At 42.6% G+C, this 10,606-nt stretch overlaps 2 protein-coding genes across 2 annotated transcripts in view; both read right to left on the reverse strand.

Moving 5' to 3' along the window:
• syne2 (spectrin repeat containing nuclear envelope protein 2) overlaps positions 1-769 on the reverse strand; it is a 35,837-nt gene extending 35,068 nt beyond the window's left edge. Inside the window, exon 1 of the mRNA XM_022750027.1 lies at positions 753-769. The gene's annotated coding sequence lies outside the window, so the exon portion shown is untranslated. The remainder of the gene's footprint in view (positions 1-752) is intronic.
• LOC111225666 (nesprin-1-like) lies at positions 416-4,039 on the reverse strand (the record flags this gene model as incomplete). Its single annotated transcript, XM_022750673.1, has 7 exons — positions 416-442; positions 753-947; positions 1,637-1,868; positions 2,007-2,101; positions 2,193-2,340; positions 3,089-3,243; positions 4,016-4,039. Coding segments are annotated over 7 exons (876 nt in total), but the record flags the coding sequence as incomplete, so codon positions are not given.
• Between the last annotated feature and the right edge of the window lie 6,567 nt (positions 4,040-10,606).

A 10,606-nucleotide genomic window follows, 5' to 3' on the forward strand; every position in this document is an offset into this window, starting at 1 on the left:
AAAAAACTTCTGTTTAACAGCAAAATTGAATGTATTGAATAACCCACAGCACAAGGCTATAGTATGCCTGGGCAGCATCTGTGTGTGGGAGTGTGTAAGAATATAATCCCACTTCCTTCGTTTCTTTCCATCTCTGTAATGAACAAGAAGTAACAACTGTCACAGAGCGTTCAAGACTTAAGTGCATCTTTGGATTTATATATATGAAAAAACACTAATTTAAATTGGAATCTGAGAGTATGATAGAAATTACTTCACAAATGGTCACATTTTGTCGTAATTCACAGGAATACTAATAAAATATAACATATTGGACCTTTTGGTCAAATCCAATAAAATTCTGACACTTTTCAGCTTGAACCGAAGAACAGGAGAATACAATCCATACAGGGTGATGTAACTGTCTCGGGGGACATCAGTCCAGCACTTTCACTGCCTCACTCTGTGAACGAACAGATCAGGTTTCTTAAATTCCATTGATTTTGTATATCCGGTGGAATCTGACCCTCCAGTTTCATCGATTGGAGCCCACTGGTCTGGTTTCACACAACTGAGCCCTCGGCACAAAAGACTCATCCACTGATGACAATTCACAGGTCAAGAAGTGAGATATAATACACATTCTGATGTGAGATTTGTCCCAATGTTTAATTTATACAATGTCCAAAACATGTTGCAGAATCCTTGATACTTTAACTGGTTCAGTAGAACCACAGTGAGATACAAGAATTTGACAGGAAGTGACCAAGTACCTTGACGATGGCTTCGGTGAGGTCCATCCTCCGGCCCAGCAGGCTGTGGAGGTTGTCCCACTCCTCCTGCAGGGTTCCCAGGTCTGTCTGTAGCTGAGTCTGGGTCTCCTCGTCCCCCATGGAGAAGAGCTGCCGGCCGACCTCGAGAGTGTGGATGAAACTGCACTGATACCTCTGGAACAACAGCTCTGTGTGCTGAGGAGGAGGAGGGAGGAGAGACAGGGTTAAATATGGTTTTAAAGAGGGAGGGGAAAGGAGGGAAAGATAGAAATCTAACCAACTGTTTGTGCTGCTGCAGTTTAAATGGGTAATCCAGTTAGTTACAGGCACACTAGTTGCTTTTATTGAGGAGTGACTATTAACAGGCTGAAGGAGAAGAAAGTTATCTGATTACTGTATCTTCATTCATAATCAATTCCAATCTCCTCACTCCCCTTTGATGGGAATCAAAGGCTCAAAAAGAATCAGAATGGGAAGACTCTCTTCCTCATCTCATTTGTCTTTCTTTTCATGTAAATGCAATCAGTAACATTTGTTTCTTAGTCTTTATATCTTAAATCAGCCCCCAGGCTCAGCTTTAAGCAGCTGGCTTCTGTCCTATTTGTGTCTGACTAGTCTTCATCTGAATAAACAACCAATAACAACTCCCTGCATGGATCTTTTACAGTTGTTTTTAAAATTAGAGACACAAATTTCAGGTCAAGAGCCTCATCTCCACCATAGTCAGGCTGAGTTATTAAGCCAGTTTCTATGTCCCCTTAAAGTGACTTCATTATAAAATCCTCCTATGTTCACTTACCCCCTCACAAAATTTAGAAAATTCTCATATTTCCCGTATCTGGCATTCACTATAAATGCCATGATATTCCTGACTTGTGTCTAACCTGGAGGTCTTGCAGGGAGCGTCTGAGCTGCTGCAGGCTGCAGCGGGCTGGTCCGGAGGGGGGAAGGAAGGTATGTGTGTCCGACAGGAACTTCTGCAGCTTCCTCAGGCTGCGGGTGTACAGGTGCCAGTGCTTCACCAGCCCCTCCACCAGGGAGCGCCGCTGGTCGGCACGCTGCACCGCCCCTTGCCAGTGTTCTCTGAGCTGGGCCAACTTCAGGATAAAGTCACTCCTGTAAACACAAACTCAATTAAGTGTCATTCAAGATGAGCTATTTTATATTTAAAAGACGTTTTATATGGCAGCATTTTTGTTTGTGCTTCACCCTCTCTTTACTTAAAGGAATTGCTCTACAGTTTGATCTTCCTACCTGTCGTCCACCTCTCCTTTCTGCAGCAGATGAAGAGCTTCAGTGATCACCGAGTGGAGGATCTGGTGACCAGTGGACAGCTCTGCCTGAAACCTCTGAAACACCAGGACAGATCATGATTACATCTGTGTGTTTGCAGTGTTTTTGTTAAGTCTGTCAGTGAGCCTGTTAATCATGCTTTGATACCTTGTGTATACGGAGCTGCTGTCTGAGGCCGATGTAAGAGCCGGCCACATCCACAGCCAGACTGTCCTCCATCCTCTGCAGGAAAGACATCCAGCTCTCACACTTCTGTTCAAAGCTCTGCTGCCTCAGCGCCTCAGTCTGCAGCTCACTGTGCACACAAAAAACTGAATGAACAACGCTCCATCACAGTTTATTTCACGATTATATAACTGTTTTTAGCCTTATAAACCCTGTAATATCCCTCTGAAGTTAGAGAAATTTCCTTTTAAAGGTTTGTGTTTGTTATATAAACCATTCACTGTGACAGTTTCGTGAATTGCCTTTGTTTTAGCTTAACAACAAACCTTCAAATATGATACTTATTCAGGTCTGAGTTATTGGAAGTGTCTTAAATTAAAGTGGAAGTAGAGATTTTGGTGCAAAAGCAAAGTGAGTTTTCATTCTAAGCAGGGGCTAACAATAATAAAACCACTGTTTGTGATCAACATCTTTGTCTTAATCTCCTCACGATTTTAACATGTCACCAGACTAATGTTAATGATAGTCAGTACAATACAACGAATCAAACCACTTAATTTGCAAAAATGATATTCTATAATCAAATATTTTCAGTTTTAATTGTTTACAGTAATTTTTCCTTATTGATTTTGTTCCCAGATGCAAATAATGAAATAACTGAGATTAAATATAAATCAGCAGTTTTACATACAGATCCTTGTTGCTGTTGTCGTTGGTAACTGGATGAAAATTCTCCAAACTTGTGGCATAATTTTCCACAAAAACATAATCTAGATATGTACTGAGTAACTGAGTCTCAATCTGCTGATGAGGATCATGGGATATAACCATGTGCTCATTTAGCTGTTATCATGTATCAGCCTTCCTCCCTCACTGACCTGCAGGCCTCCTCAGCTCTGGCGGCGGTATCGGCCCAGCGGTGGTTGAGGCGTTGCAGGTAGCGTGCTGCAGCGTCACCCACTGTCAGGCTGCAGCTCAGCTCATTCAGCACATCCAGGTCAGCAGAGAGGCCGCTCAGCTCCAGGATGCCAGACTGGGAACATATGGTGGCACCAAAGACTCAGAGGGATCACAGCAGTCTGGACTACTGCACGCATGACATCACAGCCGAAGACCAAAACACTACACGCTACATATACTGTGTTCTTTGTCCCGATTTAGTCGTCTGGTATTCTGAGTTTTCTGCTTCTTTTTACTGTCATTTCACTTCTTATCAAAGATTAAAAAACTCATCAGAGATCCACTTTTCTACTAACATAAAAATGTAATGGTCATTCTGATTCAAAATAAATAAAAAAATGTCCATTTAAACACATCTTTAGGTCTATAATGAGTCCTAAAAATGTCAAAATATCTCTCAGGTGAGAATATTTCATCCTGCATCCAACAGAAACGAACTCACAGAAATTAGAGATTTAGATTTCTTTCTTGACTTTGGAAAGAGAAGTTGTCATCATCAATATGAAGTGTACAATATCCATCTGTTTATCTTGATACAAGACAGAATAAAACACTAGAATCACTTGAAGCATAAAAATGACATTTGATTCTAGAGAAACCTTGAAACATGACGATTTGTCTTGAGTACAGCTTGAAAAATTCAGTCACAATTTTTTGTTCGAAGAAAATAACATTTTCAGATTCAATAATGCAGAAACAAATGGTGCTGTGACTATAATTTCCACCTTGACCAAAGATGATATTTCTAGCCACAATATATTTAACACATAGACACCTTTGTTACAGTGTAAAAGTCCATGGTTGAAGACATACCAGTGCTGCAGTCATTCATAATCTCCACTCACCTGATCTGCTATCTGAGCCACATTCTCCAGACGCTGCTGCCAGACCTCCAGGTTTCTCTCCAGTGATTCCAGGATGTTCCCAAACTCCTGCAGCCGCTTGAGCTCCTCCTACATGCAAACATGACAACATGGCACAAGGCCATATGTGTCTTAATTTATAGGTCACTGTGATGCTTAGTGCACTCAGGTGTCAGGCTGGGGAAGAAATGCAGAGTGAGTACATCTCTCTGACAGAGTATGTGCTTTAGTGTGTTCAAGAACATGAAGATTAATTAAAATCTATCTTGTATTTGGCTTTACACTTTATCAACAATGAAAAATAACAATAAAGTGAATAAAATCCCTTTGGATGAGCAAAAACCATCAGTTATGATGTTAGGCAGGTTAGAGAAAAACATAATAAGGAGGTGGTTACAATGAAAAGCTGACATTTTAGGTTTTCAAACACAAAAATTCACTAAATCATGCAACTTTTCTTGTAACAGCCTTTATCTAACAAGTCTTTGCACTTCTGTAAGACACAGCGGATATAAAACGCCCACTTTACAAAATCCCACAAACACACAAATCCATTCATGAAGTTGTACCTTCTGTTGACCCAGCTTCCCTGTCAGAGTCTGGCTGAGCTGCAAGACACCACGGGACAACAACCTGCTCTCTGATTGGACAAGACTGGCAGCTGAAGGTTCCAGGTGGTTAATCAAGTCCTTGGAAGCATCCAGCACCCCCTCCAGGTCGGACTGCAAAGTGTCTGTCCTCTCTAGGAGTCTCTGAAGAAAAAGAAAAAGGATTGAAGAGTTTCCACAGAATGTACTGTCAGTGTGGAAAGATCCCTCTCAGCTGAAGAGCCTGGACTGTTTCCTGAGCACTCCTCGAGGAAATCAGAAGAACTAGCTGTAGTTAAAAAAATACAGACAGTGCAAAAAATCTGTACATTCATGAGGAAGTGACAAGTAAACGAGCATAAAAACTGCTCGTCAGAAATGTAATTCAATGCACAGCTCTGTTCAGACACCATAAACAAACCAGCACACACGGCAAGTGAACACTTTGATGAGTTTTTCTCCAAAAACAGTTAACTAAAATCTTAATTTTAAAAAATTAACTTTGCATTGTGTGAATGTGCAAGTGCAAGACAGAATAAATCTTAACTCAAGGTCTTCTAACTAGCTTTTCAAGGAATCTTAACTACTGGAGATCGCACAAGCAAGATCCATCCACCGAGGAAGGCGAGGAGATGAAGCTGAAAGCTCCAGAAAAAGCTAATAAGTGGATCTTAAGTTAATATTTACTACTACTGTTCCCAAGGTCAAGAATGAAATTAAATGTTGATATCTGTTCAGTGCAATTATGTGCTTAAGTGAAACAAAAACAAAAACACAAATCATCTACAGAAATGATTATGGTAAAAATAAGAAACAGGCCACTTTTTTATTCAGTTCTACACTTCACTCTCCAAAATATGGATATGTGACATAAAACAGTTAAAGTTAAGAAAACAAATTGAAAAAGATTAGAGCTGTTGGAAAAACAAACTTAATGTACATGTTTTGTATTTTATGTTTCTACTTTTTGTATATTTCAATTTTATGCTGAGAAGTTTTTCCCTCTCACCTGAACATTGTGAATCTTGTCAGCGACTTGCTCCACAGTGATGTCGTCGCCGGGCGCTGCGCTCAGAGCAGACGTGACGTCACTCTGCAGCGTCTGCAGCCGCTGGGAGAAAGACTCAGCCCGCCCGGCGTAGACCTCCCAGACCTGCAGGATCCCCCGGCTCCTCCGGAGCTGCTGGTTCAGAGCTGCACACACCTCAGTCCAACTGAAAAACAAGAGATTGAGTGTGAGAGAGTGAATCTGTGTGTGTTGTTTGTGTGTGCCTGCGGGTGTCTGTCTCACCTGTCTCTCTGTCTGTCCAGCTGCTCAGTGAGGAGGACAGCGGCAGGGCTCACGATGTCTCTGAGGGAGGAGACGGTTTGACTCAGTTCATCCCACTCTGCCGCCGAAGCTTTGGTCTCCTCATGAAGAAGCTGCTCACAACACAACAAACACCACCATCAGTCATCACAGGTGCAATGTCCAAACAGGATTTAAATATGAATCATTAACCAATCCTCTTTCTGCACTTTAATGTGAGATTGTGGAATAAAGTCCAAACATGATGTCTTTGAACATCTACTGTCCCAATATTTACATTTTCAAATCAGATATGGAAAGCACCAGTCTGACCTGTAGCTTTTCATGGAGATCTCTGTGCGCCTGCAGGGAGAGCTGAGGGCTGCTGTGATAATCCAGACTCTGAGAAATTCTCACTGTTTTCAGCTTCATGTGATTCAGGCTTTTCTCCACACAGTCCCACAGCTGCTGAGCCTGAACCAGCCTCTGTCTCATTGACTCATTCTGTATGAGACACAAGCAAATACCAAACAGTTATGATCTAAGAGACTTTAGTCTTTACAAAGACTTCATCACAAAGACTGGATCTAAAGCAAGTTCAAAACCAAAGAACTACAGTTTGATATGATGAACACATTCTGCATATGTTTATTTTTCAATGCTACATGTACTTCTTGTGTTCATTTCTTCCAGTAAAAACTGTTGCTGAGACATTTGCCTTCTACATTTTTTACCTGTAGTGTGAGAGCTGCACAGGCCCGGATGGATTTATCTGTCTGAGAGATAAAATCACAGCTGCTGTTTCCTCCTTCGCCACAAAGTTTGTCTCTCAGGTCCTGAAGAGCTGCAGACTTCTGCCTGATCTTCTCCTCCAGGCCCTGATACACAGACGAGAGAAGATTTAACCACCTGCAGACTTGAAAAGGATATCTAGCTTTTTTGTTTTTCTTTGCAAAAGCCTTCAGCCAACATGATTCATCACGACTGAAATATTAAACCCGAAATAGCGAAGGTGCTCCGGGTGGCACATATGTCAGAGGACAGGTGTGAGTCCTGACCTGGCAGGTGTTGATGCTCCTCTGCAGCTCTGTCTGGCTGCTCAGTTTCTGAGCTGAGTCCATCCAGAGGCTCTGAGCTGTGATCCAGCTGTTGATCTGCTGCAGTCGAGCCTCACGCTCTGCTCTGTTCCTCAAATCCTGCTCCAGCTCCTGGATCTGAAATTCACAAACACTGACAGCAGGTCAGACACATTTCTTCTGACTTGAGACAATTCTAAAAGATCCGAAGTTGTTGAGCAAAACTTATGACAGTAAAGCTTTGTTGAGCTTTATTTAACAGTGAAAAGATTATTGTTGTGTTGTGATTTTTTTTGTCACAGTCCGATGTTTGTCTTCTGACCTGAGAGTTGAGGGTTTCCTGTAAACTGAGCCACCGATGGTTAAGATGACCCATGTCCTCTGCAAACTGGTTGTGTTCGTAGCGCCCCCTCTGGCCATCCTCAGTACCACAGGTCTGCAATGGCTGGTTCACATAGTCCAGTGTGGCCTGATGGGTCGACATCTCAACCTGACACTCCTGAGAGAGAAGTCGTGGATGGAGAGAGAGAGAGAGTCAGTCATCCAGATACACAAGTAAACTGACAAACTTCTACCAGGACCTCAGGATTGTACTTTACAACGTGCACTAAAAACAACCCACCACTGTGTGAGAACACTTCAGTAATCAGGATATTTAAGAAGATTATTTGCGGCAGTTCATCAATTAGTCCAACTCTACCTTGCAGTGCTTTAGGAACTGCATGAAGTCAGTGTTTGTGGAGGATGTTTGGTTGATCCTGCTGCGTTTGTCCTGCAGCTTAGATTCAGCAGCTCCAAGCCAGCACTGCAGCTCCAGCAGCGCCTCCTGCTGGGTCACCATCTTAATCCACCACTGAGGAGGAGGAGCAGAAGGGAGTGACGTCAATCTTCATCGACTTTGCCAAAAAATTACAAACCACAACTAAATTCCTTATTCCACAGAATTTTAGACTCTTTTATTTTACTATCAGTAAAATAAATTAAGATTCATGTGATTTCTCTCTAGTGTTTGTTTCAAATTGTGTGATAAATAAAGATAAAGTTGAACTTAAACTAGAAAAGGAAGGTGAGTTAGGGTTCAAAAAGCCGAGGGAGATGAAGAGACGAGGGGTGTGAGAGAAGAAGAAAGACTATGATTCAGAAGAGCAGACAGAAACTGAGGTAGAGAGGAACAGAAAGTAATGAAAGCAGCAGGATGAGGGAGATGAGAGGGAACGAAGAAGAAGGAGAGAGAAATAGGAGGAGAGCTGATGGAAGATGGGATAGAAAAGCAGAGGGAGGAGAGAGCATGGAAGAAAAGATTGGTAAGGAGAAGAGGAAGGATCCAGACAGATAGAGGGGGTGGGGGGGGGGGGGGGGGGGTGGATGGTTTCACACCAAAAAGGGCGAGAAGAGTCCTCAGGTTGGCATTGTGCTGCACAGTGGGGTTGTTGAAAACTGCAGCGTGGTTTTTGAAAATATTAAACTACACTGTAAAAAAAAAAAAACTAAAAAAATCAAGAAAACCAGAAAAAAGTCAAGAAACATTCAGAAAAAGTAGAAAAGAAATAATTTTGATAAAATCGACTTTGTTCAAGTGAGAATTACACATTAAAACACACCTTTCTGTTAGAGCCTGTGGTTTACATTCACCTTATGGACGTCACACGGGGAATCTCCTCACCTTATGCAGAGCTTGCTGGACGACGGTAACGTCAGTCAACAGACGGGACCAGTCCACCTCTACCTCTCTGAGCTGGGAGTGGATGGAGCAGAGATGTGGCTCTGAAGCCTCTTCATTCTCCAGATTTCTTTCTGAGTACCCGTCTGCCTCCCTCATCTGGAGCAGCTGGGAACCGGCACCAATCACTGCCACCTTCAGTTCAGATCTGACCTCCAACTCTTTGGTCAAAGCCTAAAGTATATAAACTGTTTGGTTATATACTGTTTTCCACAAATGCAAAAATGATCATAATATAGTTTGTCTGTGGGGTTTGACAGGGTCATTGATCAACATCATTCACTCAGAGATTAACTGACCTGGTACCAAAACATCTGGAATTCTCAACTCAGTTTTCAGCTTATACATAAGCATTTACATTCCCAGATGTAGGAGGTCCTGACTACAGACTAGTTTTATGTCTGGGTGTCTCCAGTTCCTGCTCACCATACACTGGAGGTAATGGTCATGCCTCTGTTCAACATCCGTCTCCTCATTGGCCGTGACAGCGAACTGTTTACATTTATTCATCAGCACTCTGGCCTCGCTCATCCAGGCTGCCAGGACAGCAGAGTCACGGAGAAACCTGTTTATCAGAGCAAACAGCAAAATGTCAGAACCCTGCTTATCAACGATTATAGTACAAAGGAAGGAAGAGTTTCAATGGGGAACAATAAAGGGAAGGATCCAAAATTTGAATAAAAATAAAACATGTGTCAAAACTACTTTATGCTTTCTAGTACATAACAGACAAAACCTTTAGAGTCTAAACTCAGGGATTCGCAGAGATTTCAATTTTTCTCTCACCTGCTTCTCAGTTTCCTTTTTCTGTCGCAGGTGGTGCGTCCATCCTCCACCCGCTTGTTCAGAGCTCTCCTGCGTGCCTCCAGCTCAGTGGCGGTCTCACCTACTCTGCTACGGCCCAACCTCTGCAGTCGTAGCCCCGCTTCCAGCATCCGACTGAACCGCGCCTTGTTCTCCTCCAGAGCACCTCCAAGTCTCTGCCAGACAAGCACGACTTTATAACATAAAGCACCAGACAGCACCACACAGACCTGTCGACACATTCATTTCTGCAAACACACATGCATGCATGCTCGACTCAACATGAATCACATTTCCCATCATTCTGCCACATTCACATCATATCGACATCATATAAGTTCTGACAGCAACGAAATCTCCCCCTTGGTGAAAAGTAGAGTATAAAATATATTTCTGGATGTAAGTTTGGTTTTTAACCTCTATAACACTGTAGCCTACTATTGCTCAGTTCAATATTAAAATGTGTGTGTACATTCAGCAGTCGGGATAGGCCTCCTGAAGGTTCAAAGCACAGTGGAGGTTGAATATTGAGTCTGACAATGTAAAAGTGAGCAAATCCCTCATCCTCTACACCCCCTTCTTCATCTCCTTTACCGCACACTTTGTTGACCACAAGCTTCAACACCTAGTCCCTTTCAGCTGAATAACAGACACATTTCCAATCCCAAAGCAGAGCAAGAAGGAACATGAACCAAAATTAATTCTAGTTGGAGGTCTCCGCTCAGCTAATAATTCACATCAGAGCCAAGGAACATCATGTTCCCCTAAAGAAAACAACCAATTTGCCTGCATTTGATTGAGCCAATTAGGCTTTTGAGAGCAATGCACAAAGTACAGCATGGAGAGAGCGCCCAAATGAGCGGAGAGGAACATTGCAAAATGCTCTCTGTCCTCCAGTTGGCTGCCTGTTGGTAAATCAGAATTATCCTCATGTCAGTCGAAAAGAGCAGCTACATTGATAAAAAAAAACTACCTGGTAGACGGAGAGCTTCTCTGATGTCTTCTCCTCAGAATCATCCCCCTCGTGCATCTTGGGAAATGAAGTCTCAATTTCTTTCAGCAGGGAGTCTGACCAGGCACTGTCCTCCTCCCACTGTG

Source organism: Seriola dumerili, unplaced genomic scaffold, assembly GCF_002260705.1.
Source record: "Seriola dumerili isolate Sdu_G_001 unplaced genomic scaffold, Sdu_1.0 BDQW01000149.1, whole genome shotgun sequence".
Taxonomy (NCBI): domain Eukaryota; kingdom Metazoa; phylum Chordata; class Actinopteri; order Carangiformes; family Carangidae; genus Seriola; species Seriola dumerili.